At 38.1% G+C, this 23,883-nt stretch overlaps 1 protein-coding gene across 1 annotated transcript in view; it reads right to left on the bottom strand.

Moving 5' to 3' along the window:
• LOC107620714 overlaps window positions 1-23,883 on the bottom strand; it is a 39,574-nt gene that overhangs the window by 4,481 nt on the left and 11,210 nt on the right. Inside the window, exon 4 of the mRNA XM_016322840.2 lies at window positions 20,067-20,087. Coding sequence (XP_016178326.2) covers window positions 20,067-20,087 — 21 coding nt within the window. The remainder of the gene's footprint in view (window positions 1-20,066; window positions 20,088-23,883) is intronic.

Here is a 23,883-nt window from a genome sequence, read left to right on the forward strand (position 1 = left end):
TGTAATGGCTATAAATGCATTTACATATGAATTTAACGATTATAATAAATGTATTACTTATATATTATTTATTAGGTACATTTAATTTTAACCATTAAATGTACTCGGTTTCGCTTCATTTTATAATTTTCTGCATTATATTAAACTTGTGTCATCCTTACTTGAAAATAATAAAAAAATTAAACTCTAATTCACTCTTGTAGAAGTGTAGATATTCGTTCTGCTCTATTTCATCGTTACTCGTCTCTATAATAATTAAAATCTAACAAGCAATTAAATTTTAAAATATATAACCATATGACTACCTGCATAATATAAATTAAATTACAACCACAACAATAATGCAATGTCAAAAAATATATTATAAATTATTTATTTTACATATATTATGTATTAAAATTATATATGTATACACATACCGAAACGGATAGGAGCAGTATTTTATAAATCCGACCTTGCCCACCAAAAACTTATGCTGGATCAAGTAATTATTTCTCATGATCAGGTATGTGCGTGTCGAGTACCCACAGTGTCAAGTAGAGTTGTCGCTCCTATTGACAATTATCAATTACAAAAACATATCCAACACTCATTGTTAAAAGTCCATTTTATTCCTATTATTTGTCAAGGCAGATACGAACCATCTTGTCCCAATTTTTATTCAAATAGACGCAAGAGTGATGTCCTATTTTTACTTAGTCATTTTTCTCTACTCCCTGATTTGACTCATCAGTTACTCCCAAATCACTTTCTTTGAAAATTTTAAAAAAATCACTTTCCAACACTCCCATTAACCATTGTTGTTATCCATTTTACACCTAAAGGCGTGATTCGAGAAGAAGAGTCAAAGTGGTGCATCGACGAGCGAAGCTACAAGACAAAAAGAGGAGTCCACGGGTCGTGCTTTTCATCAACGGAAAAGTAGTTTCGGGTTCTCCATAGGCCGTGCTTTGTATCCATGGAGGTGTTGAGGATTTTCAACAGGTCGTGCAAGGCGGGGCGTAATTGAAGATTGTTGTGTGTCCATGAATCATGGTTGTATTTTCTATAACTTTGAGCTTGTAACTCCTTTTGAAAAAATTTGTACTTCAGAAAAAATTCTGTAACTAGAATAACTTTTTGAAAACTTGCCCAAGTTGGTTTGATGCAAAATTAAAATATAGACATGATTTTATTATTAGTTGACTTTTTGGGATTAGCCAAGATGAGTTTTAAGTGATTAAATGATGTAAAATGTTATTTGTTGTAAAATAACAAATATTGTAAAGCATCCTGTAACTTTAGAAAAATTCTATAACTCTCTTCGGAAAAATCTGTAATTTTAGAAAAATCATGTAATCATATTCACTTGTAAGAAAACTTGTCCAAGTTAATTTAATAGACAATTTAAACATGGAGTGATGTCATGGACTGATTGTGACTTGTTGAAATCAGTCAGGATCAATTTCAAGTGATAAAAAAAAAGTTAATATTCATATTTGTCCTTGATATTACACTCACATTTCAATTTAGTTTTCAAAATTTTGATTTAATCAATTTTGTCCCCCAACTGAGCATTCGTGACTTACGTTAGTCCCTAGCTTATTGTTGTCACCAAATCATTAACGCCATGCTGAGATGAAGTGATAGCTACCCCATTAGGCTTTCTAATGGCTATTCGAAGTCACAATTCAAACTTTCTTTTTACCTTAATTTTCTCTCCACGAAGCATTTAAACTCTAATTCTAATTTCACTTAAGGGTCTTAAAGGTTTCTTAGAGAGTAAATTGAAATAAAAAAAATTAATTGTCACATCAAATAGCCAATAGAGAGTAAGGATGGCAAAAAAATTTACACCCACCCGCAGAGATTACCCACAATGGGGAGACTAACGGGAACCGGCTCCTGCGAATAAATAACAGGAGCAGAGATTGAAATACCCACCCTATGGAGATCCGCAAAATCTACGCGAAGAGAAATTTATATTTTCTTTTAATTTGTATGTTAGAGATTTTGTGTATGTTGATTATGTTGAATTTGTGTTAAGAATTAAGATTATATTTTAATTTGATACATTTAGCTGAATTGTATCGGATTTTATTATAGTTGTGTTAATTTTTTAAAAAAAAACTTCAAAGTTTAATATCCATAGATACGCGCAGATATCCGCCTTTCCTGAGGAAAAAAATAAACGATGACTTATGATGGGGATTGGACGGAGACTGCAGGCATTTTACTAAACAGAGACGGGACGAGGGAAGGGTCCCTGCTCCCATGAAGACTCATTCTCATCCTTAACAGAGTCTAGCATGGTAGCTATTTTTTGCCACTCTTCGTTTGTTGCAATGTTCATCACACACATGGTAAAGATTAGATGCTTATGGAAAGTAGGAGAGGGTTTCCAACTAGAAAAAAGTGTTTCCAACTACACATTGCAACACAATAATCATATCACCAACTCCATACAGCGATGAAGAAAATCTTCCATACCAAAGGCCTATGGTAAAATCTATGCCAATTCTTTGGCTCCTTTGTGTGTTCCATTCCGAAAATCCTCGTAGAGGAATTTGGATAGAAGGGCTGTTTCAAATACTCCAGCCTTGATAAACTAATTAGTTATTTCTGGAAGCAATTTCCTCATCGCCATGAAATGGCAATTCCATGATTATGCAGCAACAAATGCATAGACGATGAACCTTTTAACTTTAAAAAAACTGAAAAAAAAAGAAACAATGAAATACTATTTTATCGAAAATCTGAAACAATTAAACTAAAATCACATTGCTAATTGGGATTACTGAAAAAAGAAACAATAATTCAAATCGAAACCTAAGAGGCATTGGAAGGTGCGTGACAAATTAGTAGAGTCTTTGCCCTTCGACATGTTCAAACTCGAAACTTCAAAAAACTATGAAAAGAAGAAAAGGATTATGTGAGCTTCTTCAATACATTAGATTGAATGAGATGTGTGTGTGTGGAGAAAGTGAGAGAAAGAGAGAGAGTGAAAGAGAGAGAGAGAGATATAGTTGTAGACTAGAACTAATTTTGTTATTTCAACCTTTCATCCAAATTAAACAAGTAGTATGTAAAATCTAATAGGCATGTTTATCATACCTAAAAGATATATGCAAGCTTTAAAGGACGACGACGGAGGAAGAGATGCCTGAGGACCGAGACTGAGGCAAAAGGCTTAAGAGGAAGAGGTAAACGGTAGAGTTTGGTCGATTCGCCTGAGAGGACAGAGCACGGCACCATCAAGGAGCAGAGTAGAGGTTTCAAAACGGCAAAGCAGATCAAATGTTTCAGAACGGCGCGAGTAGAAGAACATCCAGGAGCAGAGCGGAACACGACGCAAGCTCGAGTAATGAGGAACAAGACGACGACTATAACACCCTAATTACCCTAAGCCTTACCTCTAGCCGTAAAACAAAGGTTAATCAAAGGTTACGATAATTCTAAGGCTTATACATATTTTTATAGAAAGAAATAATATATTCTAGAAGCCTGATGAAGGATTAAGCTCAAACACAGAATTTCAAAAGCGCGAGACGTTCACACGAAACTAACGCTCTCTAATAAACCCCAATTTTGTGGTTTATCTTGTGCTTAATTTAGGGGATTTTATCAACTTTTCTCACATTTATTCAATGAAATAGCATGGTTTTGTAATTCTCCCTTAATTTGTGCTTAAGTGTAAAAACATGCTTTTTAGGCCTCAAAATAGCTAAATTTAATTCACTTTAATTCCATTCGATGCCTTGATATGTTTGTTAAGTGATTTCAGGTTTAGAAGGCAAAGATTGGATTGAAGGAGTGAAGGAAAAGTATGCAAAGTGGGAGAACTCATGAAGAAATGAAGGAATCGCTAAGCTGTCAATCCTGACCTCTTTGTACTTAAATGATCATAACTTGAGCTACAGACGTTCAAATGAGGCGGTTTTAGTTGTGTTGGAAAGCTAACATCCGGGGCTTCAAAATGGTATAAACTTTGCCATAGTTTCACTGCAGTTAGGTGATGTGCACGCGTCCCCCATGCGTGCGCGTCGTAGGATCAGCGTGGGCCATCTTGAGCAACTCATGGCCAGCGATTTCTGAGGCATTTTGGGCCCAATCTAACTCATTTCTTATGCTATTGAACCCAAGGATTGAAGGGGGAATGAACCAAGTAGTCATAGTTTAATTTTCATCATATTTTAGGGTATAATTCTAGAGAGAGAGAGGCTCTCTCCTCTCTCTAGATTTAGGATATAAATTAGGGTAAAGTTAGGTTAATCTCTCTCAAATTTCTCTTTCAATTCTTGTTTTGATTTCAATTCTCTTTATATTTTAATGTTTTATTGTCTTAATCTTCTTAGTTTCTCTTGTTAATTTCTTATTTTGCTCTCTTTTATGTTGATGAATGATAAACCCATATTTTATGATATATTTTGTGCTTAATTTGAGTGATTTATTCAATTCTTCACCCACTTCTTCATATTAATTGCATGGTTTTACTTTCCCTTCCTTATTATGTGATGTATGTGAAAAACATGTTTCCTATGCTTTAATATTAACTATTTTAATTACCTTTATTTCCATTCGATGCCGTGATTAGTGTGTTGAGTAGTTTCAGATCTTCTAAGGTAGGAATGACTTAAAGGATGGAAAGGAAACATACAAAAATGGAAGGAAAGCACAAAACGGAGCTTCTAAAGAAACTGGCATGCACGCGATCGCATCGACGAAGCGATCGCGTGCCAAGCGCGAATCAGCAGCGACGCGGCCGCATGACTGACGCGACCGCGCGCCTTAAGCCGAACGCACATGACGCAGTCGCATTACTGACGCGGCCGCGTGGCAAGGAAATGCTCCGAATGACGCGACCGCGTGACCCACGCAGACGCGTGACAGAGGCCACGCACCAGAAATTGCAGAAAACGCTCATAGCGAATTCTGAAGCCCTTTTTGGCCCAAATCCAAGTCCAGAAGGCATAGACCAGAGGTTACAAAGTGAGGGAATGCATCCATTCAAGGGGAGCTCGCCAATTTTCACTTTCCATGATTTAGATTTAGTTTGAGAGAGGTTATCTCCTCTCTCTCTTAGGATTAGGATTAGGATTTAGGACTTCTCTTAGTTTGTAAGAGTGACTCTCGATCCAGGTTTAATATTTACTTTAATACTTTTATTCGTATCTATAAATGTTGCCAACTTGACTTATGAACCCTAATTTATTTATTTTAAATTGCCATTTAAATTATTTGTCATATCTACTCTTTACTCTCAACCCCGATTTTACAACCTCCATAACCAATAATAAGAACATACTTCCCTGCAGTTCCTTGAGAAGACGACCCGAGGTTTGAATACTCGGTTAACAATTTTTAAGGGGTTTGTTACTTGTGACAACCAAAACGTTTGTATGAAAGGACTTTTGAAGGTTTAAAAACTATACTTGCAACGAGGATTTATCCGCAAATTTCTAGACCACGCAAAAGTTCTCTCATCAAAATGGCGCCGTTGCCGGGGAACTGCTAACGTGTGCTTTATTATTGGTTATTTTAAATATTTTTCTTTTGCTTGTTTATCTATTTTTGTTTTTCCTTTTCATCTTTATTTGCTATCATGAATTCTAACCCCTCTCGCTTTGAGTTTGGTTCTAACTTTGTTGAAAGAAATAGAAGTTACAGTAGGAATATGCATCAAGGTCAGACCAATCAAGGATGGATGGAGCCAAGAGGATCTAATCAACCCTTTAGGCAGCAACACCCTCCGAGATATCCTGGACAAAGACCATTCTACCGTGCATACCCAGCTGAAAGATATGGTGGACAACCTTGTAACTACCAACAAGCCCCACCCCGTGCATATAAACCATCCTTTCAACATAACCTCGAACCACCACACTCACAAGCTTCTCTTCACCATTCGCCATCATATGATCCTTCCCTACCCCAGTACCAATCCAATCACTTCCAATCACCGCCACTTTCCTATGTATCATGCCCAAGTCCGGCAACCCGAGAGGCAGAGGTTCGCCTAAAGGAAACAGTAAATAAACTTCAAACAACCATTCGACAACTGGAGCAAGTAGTAATTCAATGGGTTTCTAGGCGCTCAAATACACAAGGATCAGCCACAGTCCCATGTGAAAAATCTAATGAAGAGCGTAGCATGAAGGAGATACCAGAAACTCCAGTGAACAAGACAGAGAATGAATTCGCACTAGAACAGGTAGAAGAAGCTGTCATTGTTCAAGAAGAAGAGTTGGTTGAAGATCTAGGAGATGCTGAACCATGGGAATCCAGAACTGAGGAGAACTCCATCAAGGATGCTACAGTTGATGCTAAGGAGGATATTGTACAACCTCCAAGGTAAGTTGTTTATGACGAATCAGACGAAATAACCCAGGACACAAATTCCCTTGATGATGATAGTCACAAGTCAAATTCTCTTAGAAATGAACTTGCATCCGCAAGTGAATTCTCTGAGATCGAAGAATCTTCCCCAAGTGAATATGAAGATGATGCGGAGGTAGATTTCTCTCAACCTCCAATCTATGACTCAAGTGATGAGGAAGACATAGAAGACTTTGACCAGGACACAGATACAATTGTAGAACCTTGCAAGGAAGTGGAGAAATTCACAGAAGAGCACAAGGGAGTAGAACTTACAGAACCACCAGAAACACCTATCCCAAGACCATTACCACCTAATACAAGCTTCAAGTGGGTACAATCCTTAACCTATAACTTTACTTATTCACTTGAATATGGTTTGCTTGAAACAGATGGCCAGCTTAGAGCTCTTTGCAGCTTTAAGAGTAAGAGGGAAATGGCTCGTACTCAGAGTTGGTGCACAAGGTTCAATAAGGATCCACGCTTCACCTCGAAGTACACGAATTGGTATCATGCTCCATTGCATGGATCACGGAGAATGTTTGGTCACCATGGTGAGATTCTACTTTTTAAATCGCCCGGATGGAAACATGTAGATCAAGACGGAGGCGGATTTAATAGCAAAGCTTGGGATCCTGGAATCTATTCTGACATTCGTCACCCCGGGAGCCTGAAAATTTGTCTGAAGCTGTTCAGAAGCTTTACATGCCTAGTATGGGATCCCGGAGGATATTGGCATTCCAAGCACTGGTGGAGATTTTTGGACGAATTTAAACATAAGCCGCCATAACAAGAGGCTCCTCCGATGTCCAACTTAAGGACTTTAACTAAAAGTGCTAGGTGGGAGACAACCCACCATGGTATGATCGTTCCTTTTGCAATTTTAATTTTATTTCGTTTTGTTTGTTTTTGAATTTTATTTCTATTTTATTAAACCTGGAATCATGCATAGCATTCACATTAAGCATTGCATCCTGCATTCATTTCAAAAAAAAAAAAAGGATGCATGATGCGACCGCATGCTCCATGCGATCGCGTCATACTGCGAATACACTATCCACACGACCGCGTCATCCACGCGGCCGCGTGCCTTGGAGATCGACGTCAAAAATTTAACGTCCAGAGAGTTAGGCTGGAATCGTGCGGCCCTTGTGCGTTTTGCACAAATTGGCCCACGCGATCGCATGCCCCATGCGATCGCGTCACTTGCACAAAACCAATCCCACGCGACCGCGTGAGCGACGCGATCGCATCACATGGATTGCACAACACCCTAGGACGAGACAGAGAGTTGCGCTGAAACGGTGTTGGAGTCGTGCGTTTAGCACAATTTCCAGCGACGCGATCGTGCGACCCACGCGATCGCGTCACCCCCTCTCCTACCCCTCTCACGCGATCGCGCGACCTACGCGATCGCGTCACCCCATTATTACCCCCACCACGCGACCGCGTGCCCCACGCGGCTGCGTGAGTGACGCGTTCGCGTCGCATAGATTGCACATCATCCCAAAAGGAGACAGAGAGTTGCGCTAAAATGGCGCTGGAGTCATGCGTTTAGCACGAATTCCAGCGACGCGATCGCGCGACCCACGCGATCGCGTCACCCCTCTTTCCCCCCCCTCTCATGCGATCGCGCGACCCACGCGATCGCGTCACTCCCATTTTCACCTCCCCCACGCGACCGCATCCCCCACGCGATCGCGTGGATTTGAAAATATAACCCCCTCAGCCACGCGAACCCTATCAGTCGCGCAGCCCCCCGCCCAACCCTCTTCTCCCTCTCTTCCTCTTCTTCCCTCAGCCCACCACCACCACAGAGCCTCCAGCTACCATCCCTACCAGTGATGACACTCCTTCACACCCGGTTTGACTGAGCATCAGGGACGATGCTTCATTTTAAGTGTGGGGAGGTCGCCATCTCTGGCGTTTTATTTTGGTGAACCACTACATCTCTTTTTCTTTTATTTTGGATATTTTTTTGTATTTTTCTTTTTTCTGAGTACTTATACATTGCTGCTTTTATGTATTTTTATTCTATTTTTGCATTTTGCATTTTTAGTTCATATTTTTAGTTATTTAGTTTACTTTGCAATTCTGACTTATTAGTGGATTAATTAGTATAGTTTACCCTTTTTAGCATAAGATAGCATAGTTAAATTGAAAAATATAAAAAGGAAGTAAGCTAGGAAATTGAACATAACAGATTTAAATCCGTAAACCTTGTATATATAGCATTACATCATATAGTTAAGTTGACAACATTTAATCAAGGAGGAACATTAAAACTTTAAAGGCTACCCTAAATAATTTTTTTATGAGAATAATGGGAATTTTTAACTAAACCTGCATAACATATAGTGAATAATATATGATGCTTGAGTTAGAGAACACACAGCCTGTGAGTATGGAGCTTAATTGTATGGTTGCATTCAAACCATAATTTCATTCCTGTGTGTTTCGCTTCTTTTTATTCTGATGTTCTTTACTTTGCTTTAATCTATATGTCCAATTATAGAATATAGATACATACGAAAAGAATGATTGTAGCCATCATTTGATTTTAGCTCACTTACCCCAAAATAACCTACCTTTCACATCACCCTTGTTAGCCCCCTTGAGCCTTTAAAATCCCTTTTATTCTATTTAGCCACACTACTAGCCTTAAGCAGAAAAACAAAATAAAATCCCAAGTTGAATCCTTGGTTAGTTTAAGATAGAAAATTATGAATAGATTAAAATGTGGGAAATCTATTGGGAACATGGATGATAGAAACAAAAGGTAGAAAAGTTGAAAGAAATAAAATAACTCAGAAAATTTGGGAAACATGCTCATGAGAAATCAAAGTGATCAATTACCATGTGCATTAAAAAAGAGAGTTATTTTTCAGCATTTAATAAAAGGGGATACAAAAGAATTCCCCAATGCAAAATAAAAGCAATGTACATGGGATAAAAATAAAATTGAAACATGAGCATGTAACAACAAGTGGGATAATATGAAAAAATTGGTAAAGAAGCTTGTTCTACTAAATATGTATGTTAGGTGAGATCTTAGTCTAATTAAGGATTCACTTATTAGCTCACTTAGCCTTATACATATATCCCTACCTTTACCTTGGCCCCATTACAACCTTAGTTAAAGACCTCATGACTTTTGGTATGACTGTACTCTATAATTGTTGATTGGTTAGATGAAGAACAAAGTTATCGAAAGTAAGAATAAAAAGAAAAGTAGAGTGAATAAACCCAATAAACACTGAGTGATAAGAGAGTAAACACAAAATCCAGTGAGGGTTCAATAACTCTATGTTTAATTTACTAATTGTTTTGCAAGCTTGTACAATATTTTTATTTCCCATCTCATTTGCTAAAATGCTTTATTATTTAAGGGTTAGCTATATATATATATATATATGACTCCTTGAGAATGTAAATTAATTTGACTACATGTAAGCTTTATATATGAGTGGATAAATTGGGATTGCATGACTCATTTAGGTAGATGCATTCAGAATAGGTTGCATTGCATAACATTCCACCACTTTAACCTTACTTTTTACTTTGGATTTAGCATGAGGACATGCTATTGTTTAAGTGTGGGGAGGTTGATAAACCCATATTTTATGATATATTTTGTGCTTAATTTGAGTGATTTATTCAATCCTTCACCCACTTATTCATATTAATTGCATGGTTTTACTTTCCTTTCCTTATTATGTGATGTATGTGAAAAACATGTTTCCTATGCTTTAATATTAACTATTTTAATTACCTTTATTTCCATTCGATGCCGTGATTAGTGTGTTGAGTAGTTTCAGATCTTCTAAGGTAGGAATGACTTAAAGGATGGAAAGGAAACATACAAAAATGGAAGGAAAGCACAAAACGGAGCTCCTAAAGAAACTGGCATCCACGCGATCGCATGGATGAAGCGATCGCGTGCCAAGCGCGAATCAGCAGCGACGCGGCCGCATGACTGACGCGACCGCGCGCCTTAAGCCGAACGCACATGATGCGGTCGCATGACTGACGCGACCGCGTGGCAAGGAAATGCTCCGAATGACGCGACCGCGTGACCCACGCGGACGCGTGATAGAGGCCACGCACCAGAAATTGTAGAAAACGCTCATAGCAAATTCTGAAGCCCTTTTTGGCCCAAATCCAAGTCCAGAAGGCATAGACCAGATGTTACAAAGTGAGGGAATGCATCCATTCAAGGGGAGCTCGCCAATTTTCACTTTCCATGATTTAGATTTAGTTTGAGAGAGGTTCTCTCCTCTCTCTCTTAGGATTAAGATTAGGATTTAGGACTTCTCTTAGTTTGTAAGAGTGACTCTTGATCCAGGTTTAATATTTACTTTAATGCTTTTATTCGTATCTATAAATGTTGCCAACTTGACTTATGAACCCTTTCCATGTTATGATTTGAATTAATGATTATTTGAGGTATTTCAGTTATTGATTGCTTTCTCCTTGATTTGTGTTACCATTACTTTCCATCTAAGGACATTTTTATTCCAACAATTTTACTTTTCCCCTTTTGGTCTTGGTTAAGAAATCAGTAACTCAACATTATTAAACTTAGCATAATTGATAATCGTTATCTTGCTAATTGAACTGAACTTCAATAATCCTAACTTTTTCTTAGGAAATAAATAGGATTCGAAGGTCAAACTAATTAGTCCCTTGACTTTCCTTTACTTTAGTAAAGGTTAACTAAGTGGAATTTAGATTCAACTTTCATTATTGTTGAGAGAGATAACTAAGTTGGACTTCCAATTTCTCTTACCTTGCCAAAAGATTGCTTTATAGTATTTATTTATTTTAAATTGCCATTTAAATTATTTGTCATATCTACTCTTCACTCTCAACCCCAATTTTACAACCTCCATAACCAATAATAAGAACATACTTCCCTGCAGTTCCTTGAGAAGACGACCCGAGGTTTGAATACTCGGTTAACAATTTTTAAGGGGTTTGTTACTTGTGACAACCAAAATGTTTGTATGAAAGGACTTTTGAAGGTTTAGAAACTATACTTGCAACGAGGATTTATCCGCAAATTTCTAAACCACGCAAAAGTTCTCTCATCAATGAACAATTGTTTGATCTTGATTTCTTCTAATGCAATGTTATGTTTCCATGTCTTCTTTTATGTTTACCTTCATTGCTATTTTTGATTTCTTGCTTATGATAGTTATGGGTTTTGTTAATTCTTGCTTTTTGTGATGTTTACTTTTATTGCACTCTAGGTGTTTGATGAAATGTTTTCTCTAGTTTTTGAGTAATTTTCTTGACTCTTGGCCTAGGCTAAGGGAATTGAGTGACCTTGAGTCATTGGATCTCATTGAATTGGTGATTTGAGAATCCTATGTGGTCAATCTGATGTCCATTGACACTAACCTACTATTAAGCATAGCTAGGTTAGGACTTGTGGTTGATGTTGATTAAGCCTATTTGACGTACTTAATGCATTGAGGTAGACATTATACTTACTTCAAGCATAGGAGTAGACTTAATGGGTTTCCCTCATAAGTATCAATGTATGGTTTGTAGACAAGGATGGTGATCTGAATTACCTATATCTAGCCAAGAGTTCTTTCCTTTATTTTATTAGTTCTTGTTGTTTACTTTCTTGCTTTTATATTTCCTTGCCAATTACAAATCAAACCCCCTTGTTCCTTCATAGCCAATAATTTATCACTTCATTGCAATTCCTTGTGAGACGACCCGATGTTTAAATACTTCGGTTAATTTTTATTGGGGTTTGTACTTGTGACAACTCAAATTTTCTATGTGAGAATTGTTTGTTGGTTTGGAGCTATGCTTACAACGAAGTCTTATTTCTACAAGAGAAATTCTAGACCGACACGACGATTCCTCATTATCAAAATGGTGCTGTTGCCGGGGAATTGCAATGGTGTTATGTTATTGGCTATTGTGAATATGTGAATATGTTTGCCTTTTTCTTATTTGTTAGTTTTTGTTAGGTTTAGGACTTTGTTGCTTATTTTGTTAGCTTTTGTTTTTTGTTTGCCACTATGAATTCTCATCCCTTTGGCTATGAGTTTGGTTCAAATTATGTTGTAGAAAATGGGAACTACAATGGCAACATGCATCAAGGATGGAACAATCAAGGACGGGAGGAGCCTCAAGGGATTGATCACCCTTCTTGGCAACAACAACCTCCGGTTTCTTATAGGTATAATTCCAATCCTAATGCATATCAATCTAATGGACGTTGTGACCCTTATTGTGATTGTCAACAACCACCACCATATGCCTATGAACTACCTCCTTAACATGGTTTTGAATGACCACACTCACAAGCCCCTTATCACCAAACACCTCCATATGACCTTAATCCTTATCTACCATACCAACCACCTTTTGATCCATATAAACCATACATAAAACCACAACAATTCCAATACAACTACTCCCAAGAACCACCTCCATATAAACCATCTCCATACCCTTACTAAGATGAACCACCTTCCAATTATAAACCCTTTTCCCCAAATAATGAACCCTCTCTTCCACCACCACCTTCATTGGACCAACCTCTCCAACCACTATGGCAAGAACAACAAGAACTTCTAATTCGTTGCCAAAAGCAAGGAGAGGTGTTGGCTAACTTAACCGAAGCGATGAACCAAATGGCATCATTTGCTCAACTATCAAAGACACCCTTATTGTGAGATGTGGAGGATTAGTTGAAGAGCACAATGAGAAGGAGAATTTGGAGCTTCAAGGTGAAGAAGGGGAGTTGAAGCAAGAATTGTCACAAGGAGAGGAGGTTAAGATAATTGAGCCAGAAAAAGTGGTTGAAGATCTAGGAGATGTTGGAAGTCCATGGGAATGTAGCATCATAGATCCCTCTTCCAAGAAGCTTGACATTGATGTTGAGGAGGGTGAGCAACCTCCAAAGCATATCATGGTGGAAAACTTTGAAGAAGTTGATCAAGAGATGGATTCAATCATTGAAAAATTCCTATCTACAATTGAATCCTCCCCCATTGGACATGAAATTGAGATCAAAGAAGAAGATGCACAACCTCCCATGCCCTTGGTAAGCAATGAAGAAGAGATTAAATTGGAAGAGAGCTACCAAGAGGAAGAGGTTGAAATTGAGGAAGCTTACAAAGAGGTGGAGGTAGTTGAAGAAGAGCATAAGGGAATAAAACTTGCAAGATCATTAGAACTACCCCTTCCTAAGTCACCATCCTACACAACATTCAAGTGGGTAAAATTCTTATCCCTAAGCCTTGCTTTCTCACTTGAATATGGTTTGATTGAAATGATGGTCAACTTAGAGCTCTTTGTGGAGTTAAGAGTAGGAGAGAGTTGTGTGATGATTGGAAACATCACTCTAAGTTCATGATGGTAGCATGCTCAAAGTTGAATAGTAATGGTTGGTGTAGAACCAAATTGCATAGGTCTAGGAAGTTGTTTGGTGGCTTCATTGAGAATTCGGCTTGTCTACCACCCAAGTGGAACCATGATGATCAATTAGAAGATGGGTATGAAAATAAGATATGGGATCCCGGATCGCAACATGAAGACCAATTTTGGGAGCTCATATCTTGGGAAGAACCTCACCCAAGCTTGGTAAAGGCGGTTGAAAATTCTAACAACCATTTGAGGAACAAGCATTCTTGGAGGTTCAAAGATGAGTACAAGCATAAGCCACCATGACAAGGAGCCTCCTAAATGTCCAACTTAAGGACTTAAACTAAAAGTGCTAGGTGGGAGACACCCCATCATGGTAAACTCTTTCCATTCTCTTGTATATATAATCAATGAATAAATTGAGTTACCATTGTAGGTAGCTTTTCTTATTTTCTATACTCCTATACATTTTGCTCTTATTGATAAATTATTTGTTAAATTCATGTTTTGATTAGAATAGTTGTTGTTAGATTGTATTTCACTTGTAGTGTAAGTTTTGTATTTGAAAATTTTTCAAAAACCAAAAGATTTGTTGTTAAATTTGAATTTTGGGTGATTTAGAATGTTTATAGGTTAGGAGAGTGTTAAATTCTGTTTTTGACTTCTTTAAAAAAAAGTGTCAATCCATGCTTAAGTGTGGACCATGCTTATGCGTGGATTGCCATATGAGGACTCCTGGTACAAAAACAAGAGAGTTGTGCTAAAGTTGTGCTAGAGTTGTGCTGCAATCCACGCATAAGCATGGGTCACGCTTATGCGTAGATTGTCCCTGCTGCAATCCACGCGTAAGCATGGGTGACGCTTACGCGTCGATTGTCCCTGCTGCAATCCATGCTTAAGCATGGGCGACGCTTAGGCGTGGATTGCACCCTATTTTTCTCCTTTCTCCTTTCTTTCTTTTTCCTTCTTCTTTTCTTCTTCTTTTTTTCTACCTTTCTTCTTCTCTCTTCTTCCTTTCTTACTTTCTTCTTTTCCCTCTCTTAAAAAAAATTAATAAATAAAAATAAATAAATAAATACTAAAAAAAATTAGTGAGAATCATGGGTAGCTAGGCATTGTATTAGAATTGTATAGGTTGTTATATGTGTTTGGTGAGACTTTAGGTTAATCAAAGATTCAAATTTCAAGCTCACTTGACCATATACATCCTTACCTTTACCCTAGCCCCATTACAACCTATGAATAAGTCCTCATGATGAATGTATGCATGCATCGAATAATTGTCGATTGTTAGAAGAAAAACAAATCTTGGAAAGCATGAGTAGAAGAGAATTGAGTGAATCGACCCTATACACTTGAGCGACTAGAGCGGATACATTTCCGGTGAGGGTTCGATGCTCAATTCCTTATTCTCGGCTTTCATGAGCTTTCTTCTTGCAAGTCTATTTGAACTTCATTGTGATATTTGAATTCATGGGATTCATGAATCGTCATATGATCTTAGCCCTACTTGTTCATATATGTTCTTGGAGATTGATTTACTTTTAACCAAGTATATAGATGCATTTTACATCTAGTTGTATTTATATAGATAGATGCATATAGCTTATTTGCATTGAATAAATGTTCATACCCCTTTTCTTGTCCTTCTTTATTCTTAGCATGAGGACATGCTTGGTTTAAGTGTGGGGAGCTTTGATAAACCCCAATTTTGTGGTTTATCTTGTGCTTAATTTAGGAGATTTTATCAACTTTTCTTACATTTATTCAATGAAATAGCATGGTTTTGTAATTCTCCCTTAATTTGTGCTTAAGTGTAAAAACATGCTTTTTAGGCCTTAAAATAGCTAAATTTAATTCACTTTAATTCCATTCGATACCTTGATATGTTTATTAAGTGATTTCAGGTTTAGAAGGCAAAGATTGGATTGAAAGAATGAAGGAAAAGCATGCAAAGTGGGAGAACTCATGAAGAAATGAAGGAATCGCTAAGTTGTCAATCCTGACCTCTTCATACTAAAACGATCATAACTTGAGCTACAGAGGTCCAAATGAGGCGGTTTCAGTTGCGTTGGAAAGCTAACATCCAAGGCTTCAAAATGATATAAAATTTATCATAGTTGCCTTGCAGTTAGGCAGCACGCACGCGTCCCCCATATGTGCGCATTACAGGATCAGCGTGGGCCATCTTGAGCAACTCGTGGCCAGTGATTTCTGAGGCATTTTGGGCCCAATCCAACTCATTTCTGATGCTATTGAACCCAAGAATTGAAGGGAGAATGAACCAAGTAATCATAGTTTAGTTTTTATCATGTTTTAGGGTAGAATTCTAGAGAGGGAGAGGCTCTCTCCTCTCTCTAGATTTAGGATATAAATTAGGATAAAGTTAGGTTAATCTCTCTCAAATTTCTCTTTTAATTCTTGTTTTGATTTCAATTCTCTTTACATTTTAATGTTTTATTGTCTTAATCTTCTTAGTTTCTCTTGTTAATTTCTTATTTTGCTCTCTTTTATGTTGATGAACAATTGTTTGATCTTGATTTCTTCTAATGCAATGTTATGTTTCCATGTCTTCTTTTATGTTTTCCTTCATTGCTATTTTTGATTTCTTGCTTATGATAGTTATGGATTTTGTTAATTTTTGCATTTTGTGATGTTTACTTTTATTGCACTCTAGGTGTTTGATGAAATATTTTCTCTAGTTTTTGAGTAATTTTCTTGACTCTCGGCCTAGGCTAAGGGAATTGAGTGACCTTAAGTCATTGGGTCTCATTGAATTGGTGATTTGAGAACTCTATGTGGTCAATTTGATGTCCATTGACACTAAACTACTATTAAGCTAATTAATAGCTAGGTTAGGACTTATGGTTGATGTTGATCAAGCCTATTTGACGTACTTAATGCGTTGAGGTAGACATTATACTTACTTCAAGCATAGGAGTAGACTTAATAGGTTGGTCCCTCATAATTATCAATGTATGGTTTGTAGACAAGGATGGTGATCTGAATTACCTATGTCTAGCCAAGAGTTCTTTCCTTTATTTTATTAGTTCTTGTTGTTTACTTTCTTGCTTTTATATTTCCTTGCCAATTACAAATCAAACCCCTTGTTCCTTCATAGCCAATAATTTATCACTTCATTGCAATTCCTTGTAAGACGACCCGAGGTTTAAATACTTCGGTTAATTTTTATTGGGGTTTGTACTTGTGACAACTCAAATTTTTTATGTGAGAATTGTTTGTTGGTTTGGAGCTATGCTTACAACGAAGTCTTATTTCTATAAGAGAAATTCTAGACCGACACGACGATTCCTCATTATCACTCTCATGACATAAAGTATAGATGCAAGAGAATAGAACATATATAGATATGAGAGTATAATAATCATAGGAAACTAGACGCAGCTTGCGGAGTTTAAGCCGACTAGTTATAAACAGAAAAATACAGAATTTTTGGAATTAAAACAGCTTATACAACTCATCTCTCAAGTAAGCCTCTAAGGCCATAAAGTCAAACAAAAAGGGTGAGAGAAAGTACTACAACAAAATAATACATAATTAAACCAGGAAGAAACCATACTCCGCTCTACCACCATGTCCGTAATTTCAAACGAGGGGAATTACAACCTACATCTGAAAAACAACAACAAAGTATGGAATGAGAACCGGAGGTTTTCAGTATGGTAATAGTGCTCAATATGTAAGATGTAAGGCTCCGGGACGCAGAAGGCAATCCTAGAGCTTCACATCAAATACGGATATTCAAGCTTAGAATAAAATAAATAAATAAAGAACTTAAAACCCAAACCGGGTTATCTAAACTTAGGGAAATTCTAACTAATACTAATCACACCGCTGTATCCTACAGCCTTTGCCAACCTAACCTCCGTGCGATCCCATCGCCACCGCCTACCTACCTCCTCAGCACCAGACAATCACAGGTAATACAAGCAAGTAAAACACAGATAGTATTCATATATAACAAGTAAATTCAAGAAGCAAGTAGATATACTATACAATTAGGCAAACTCAAGTAATCAAAGCAAACAAACACATAAGAGATGTATATGATGAATGCCTGTCCTATTAGCTCATGATATCGCTTGTCGGTCCGTAAATGCCAACTCAACACATCCCCCCGGATGTAGCCTTTTCTGCTACGCCAGAGATATAGTACCCTGCATACTCATGCACCAGCGAATCTGCTACGTCAGAGATATAGTGCCCTGCACACTCATGTAGTAGGGAGTCTACCACGCCAGCGATATAGGCCCCGCACACTTCATGCAGCAGAAGGAAACAACCACAACAAATCATGCAGCAGAAAAATCTGCTACGCGAGGGATATAGGCCCTGCACACTCTCAACAACATCTGCTCATGCAGCAGAGAGATCTGCTACGCCAAGGATATAGTGTAACACCCTAAGTACCGTAAGCCTTACCTCATGCCGTAAAGCAAAGGTTAATCAAAGGTTACGTCAATTCTAAGGCTTATATATATATATATATAGAAGCCCGATGAAGAAAATAAACTCAAATACGGAATTACAAAGCGCGAACGTTCACACGAAGCTACAAACTTAAGGCACAAGATAAAGGTATAAGATAACAAAATATAAGAGTATAATGATTGTAAGATACTAGTTACAGACCACGGAGTTTGGGTCGATTAGTTAAATACTGACTTATAGAGTTTTAAACAGATAAAATAGCTTATACAAACTTTCTCTCAAAGTGTAAGCTTTTAGGCAAAATTAAATAAAAAGGTGAGAGAAATAAACAAAATAATCCAAAAAGACTTCAAACGTATATCTAGGATCCTCTGCTCTGTCACCATCAAAGCAACTCACCGGGGTGGGATGCGATCTGCTTCTGAAAAACAACAACAGAATATGGTTTGCGAGCCGGAGGTTCTTAGTATGGTAACAATGCCCAGTGATATAAAATATAAGACTCCGGGACGCCAGAGGCAATCCTAGAACTTCATATCCATCACAAGATTCATCTTAAAGCATAACTAAAACATTAAAGCATAACTTAAAACCATAACATAATAAAGGGGTAATCTAACTTTGGGGATTTTCTAATCTAATAGTTCTCTGCTATCCCACAACCTTCACCAACCTATCCTCCATGTGATCCTATCGCCACCGACTTCCGAACCTCCTCAATCCCAGTAGAATACACAATTAATACAATACAAGTAAAACACAAGTATAGGCATATATGTCAAGTAATTCAATTAGGCAATTAGGCATGTTATACAATTAGGCAAGCAATACAAGTCGACAAAGCAATCAAACAGATAGAAGATGCACATGATGAATGCCTGTCCTATATGCTGTGATATCACATTGTCGGTTCAACTGCTAACCCGATACATCCCCATGGAGATGTCACCCTTCGGAATCATAATGGGAACCCCCGAGATATGGTGCTCGGAACACCTTCCAGGATTTTGTGCCTGCACACTCTAGTGATCCGAAGGGATGCGAGCGGGATACTATTGCCACGGTCCTCACATCTCAACATAAGCAGGATGAACCAGCGCCCTTACGCCGTCGTCGCTACCTCGACAGGTGGGATCCAACCAAACCGTCCCTGCCGGGCGCATAGCGTCTCAATAATCTCAGTATAAAACAATGATTCAGTGGTTTTCAAAAATTATTTTTCAATATATTATAGATCCATCATTCCATCTCGAGTTCCAGACTCATCTCAACCACTTCCAATTCATAATTTCCATTTCGAACTCATTATTTCATCAGTTTCTCAATTCATTGCCAGTAATCACCAAATTCACTACTCTTCCATCTCTCTCAACCAAACTCATCCTCAATACACCAGAAACCTAAGCCTCTATTTTCTAACTTTGCAAGGTAATACCCAAATAATTTCACCTAAGACCTTCTCTATGTTTTAACATCCAAAAACGAGCCAAAAATTCTTAAATAAGTGTCACAGAAGTTTACAAGCTTGTCAGGAAGGTGAAACAGTTAAAAACAAGATTTTAGTTGAAAAACAGGGCATGTGCATACGCACAGGAGTGTGCGCGCGCACGCCCAGGAGGAATTTCAAAATGTGTGCGTACACATAGAGGTGTGCATATGCACAGAGAGTAAAAATTTCAACTCTGTTCATCCACACAAGGCGTGCGAATGTCTCCAACAGATTGCACCTTCTAACGTGTGCGTGCGCACAGCTTGCAAAACTTCGTTGTTTGTGTGTGTGCATAGGGCGTGCTAACGCTTTCATGAGCAAGCCTTCCCCTGTGTGTGCATGCACACAAGACTGTGCATTCACACACTTTCAAACACACAGGATGTGCGTGCGCACAAGGCTGTGCGTGCGCACACAAACCAGAAATCACAAATTCTGCAACATTCATAGAATTCAGATTTTAACACCAAACTTTCAACTATTATATCTTTTTCTACAAAATTCATATTTCCAAAACATTTAAACCATTTTAAAGCTTGTTAAATTATCTTTCATTTGATATAAAATGCATTAATTTTCAAAACAGTAGCTCAAGATATGATCCGTTGAAGTTCATCAAAAACTGGTTTTTACCAAAGTTTACTAAGTTATTAAACCTCTAAAATTCTCTCCCAAACCAATTCAAAGCCTATTCAATTTCACCATAAAACACAACCAAATACTATACTTTACCTTTCCATCATAATTCAACCAACTCAACACCTATACCAATCAATTCCTCCTTCATGAACTCAACAACTCTACAATTTGCACATCAATATTCCACTATCACCAACTTTATAAAAATCTCATTACTCACAAGCATATTCCAACATCAACACACATAAAATTTCATTATCATCCCACACCATCATCATTATTCCACCCAATTTCATAATTCAACAACATCATTATTTACCACACTTAACACAATCATCAAAATCATCAAACATCACAATTATCAACAATCAATTTCAATCTTATCCTATGGTCAACTAGCCTAAGTGTCTAGAAATATTATATATTACATAGAAAAAACTGAAACCATGCCTTGGCCGATTTTCAATATGCACTAAATCATCAAATTGACCTTAACCAAGCTTCCAGAAGCTTTCAAACTCAATCAAGCCACCAATCAATCTCCAACAAGCATTAACAATCAATAGTCCAAGCTATACACATTAATGTACCACCAATTAATACCTAGGGTTCTTAATTATTCAATTTCACATGGGATAAGAGTGAGCCTACCTTACCCACAATTGATTAGGACAAAACCCACTGGAAACCAAGTGCTAAAGTGTACCTAAACACCCAAAACACAAGATTTTACTCAAAACCAAAATCCCAAAATTTGAATTTCACAAGGGCACAAAACTGGGCAGGGAATTTCGACTTCTTACCTACAGAAGTGGGATATAACTAACAGGCTCGGCAACAGTTTCGCGTAGACGCTGACGGCACGCGAATTGGAGCATCGTAGCTCGAGTTATGGCCACCGGAAGTTGTATGTGAATAGTAACCTTGCTCCTTTCTCCTCTCAACTCATTTCAGCATGCAAACTTGGGTTTTGTGATATTATGTGCTGAATGAGCTTCATTAATGATCTTATATATTGTTGGGCTTGGGCCCAACTTGGGCCCGGTCCAACCCATTAGTATTTTTGGCCCATTTGGCCCAACTTTGGGCCAAACCTTTAAAATTAGTGCCCAATTTTCAATTCTAAATATTTATCTAAGGTTTTCTACTGTTTTTATTATTCTCGCATAGTACCAGACAAACTTAAGCCGGTACTACAATTAATTTACCGATACGCATTTTTACGCAATTTTTCGAAGAAAATTACATTTTCCAACTCAGAAAAATCTATTGAATTCAAAAATCATATTTATATTTTCTAATTAATATTCTAAAATTTTGAACCTATTTCGGGCAATTAAATTATTATTTTACGTTAATTAATCGGTTAATTAATTCGCGATTCTTATGTATAGCCATGCACACTCTCATATAATCCAATGATTTCATCATTCCTCTCCAAGTTCTCAACTCATCATAACCATCCCATCACTGGTTTCCATCTTTTCAAATTCATCATAAGTGTTCTCTATTCTCAATCCACTTTCAATTATCATTTTTCAACATTCCAAGGTGATGACCGGATTTCACTCACTATATTGATGAATATAATCAATCCGTTCTTTGGCAAGCGCACCAAATTATTGTCAAGTAATAACTCACTTTGAGTGAGGTCGAATCCCACAGAGATTGATTGATTGAGCAACTTTAATTAATGGGTGAATTTAGTCAAGCTAATCAATAGAAATTGTTGAGTGCAAAATTCTATGTAGCAGAAATGTAAATGACTTAAAAATAAAGGAAAGCAATAAAGTGCAGAAAAGTAAATGACAAGAATGTAAAGTGCTGGAACATAAATGACTGAATAATAAATGGGAAATGGGTAATGACAAAAATTAAAGAAAGCTATAAAGAATGGGGAAGATAAGAATAGGGGGAATTCATTGGGATCAGGAGATGTTGTTCTCTTTGGATTAGATCTAGATCATCTCTTCTTCAATCATGCAACTCATTGACCTCTTGGCAATCATGATTGATTGAACCCCAATTCCTTGGTGATTCAATCTCTCAAATCTTGATAATCAGCCAATTCCTTGCTCTAATTGCTCATGAAGAGAGATAAGCTTGGTCCCTGATTATACCAACACATTCTCATAGATCCAAATTGTGGGTGGATTTCATGTCACCATATCCAAATCCCAAAACTCAGATCTACTCAAGTGTGAGAAGGGATTTCAAGCATGGTTTCATGTTTCCTTTTCCAAGGTTCCCATGAAACCCATTTTGCATTCAACCTCTTTTCCAAGATGATTGAATACAAAGCATGAAGAACGAAATTCCTTCTAGCAAATCAAAGAGAGATGAAGAGAAGAAGAAATTCACTATCATTAATCCATCAAGTACAGCAGACCTCCCTCTCCCAATGAGAGGGAGTTTAGCTACTCATAGCTTAGAGAAAAGTACAAGAGATGGAAGAAGATGAAATGAAGTGTAAAAGTAAAACTAATCAACCAATTCAACTTTCTAACCTCTTTTTCAATACTCATAGGGGGTATTTATACTACTCCTATTACTAGAAAAAAATTACAAAAAGGGAAAGAAAATTATAGTTGAAAAGAAAAGGAAAACTCTAATAAAATGAACCATGTGCCTGGCGTGTGAGTGGTGTTTGGGCGGCGTGCCACGCCCAGCTCCTCAGCTTGGCTTGGTGTGCCATGCCTACTCCCAAGTGGCATGCTCCCTTCTTGCAGCTAGCTTGGCGTGCCACGCCTTCGAGCTCAAGTGGCACGCCCATTGTGGTTTTTCCTTCCTTCCTTTCTAGAAATTAGAACTGGCATGGCACGCCCTCAATAAAGCATGGTCATCCTCCTCTGGAGACTTGAACTAGCGTGGCACGCCCAGGTCTGACGTGCCATACCCTTAGTGAACTCTTCATCCTTCTTCTCTGGAATGTTGAACTAGCATGCCATGCCCAGTAGCTGGCGTGCCACGCCCTTGATAAGGACTTCATTCTCTTCTCTGGTCAACTACACTGGCGTGCCACACCTAGGACTCAAGTGGCACGCCCTTGCTGCGAGTGACATTGGCGTGCCATGCCTCAATCATCAAGTGGCACGCCCATTATCATTTTAACTTGGCGTGCCACGCCTAAAGTCCCAAGTGGCACGCCCATTGATCTTCTTCTTTGGAGGCTTGTGTTGGCATGCACGCTTTTGATCTCAAGTGGCACGCCCTTGGTGGGGGCTGCATCCTTCCTCTCTGAACCAATGAACTGGCGTGCCACACCTTCAAACTCAAGTGGCATGCCCAGGGTATGAACAAGGTTGGCGTGCCACACCTTCGAGCTCAAGTGGCACGCCCATTATGGTATTGAGCTCTTCAAGCTTGGCGTGCCATGCCTAGAACTCAAGTGGCACACCCATCCATTCTTTGACTTGGCGTGCCACGCCTCAAGTCTCAAGTGGCACGCCCTTGTTGGTGCTTCCTCCATGCTCCTCTGGTCAAATGCCTTCGCGTGCCACGCGTTCGACCTCAAGTGGCACGCCACTTGTAGATGATGGAGTTGGCGTGCCACGCCC

Source organism: Arachis ipaensis, chromosome B10 (assembly GCF_000816755.2).
Source record: "Arachis ipaensis cultivar K30076 chromosome B10, Araip1.1, whole genome shotgun sequence".
Lineage (NCBI taxonomy): Eukaryota > Viridiplantae > Streptophyta > Magnoliopsida > Fabales > Fabaceae > Arachis > Arachis ipaensis.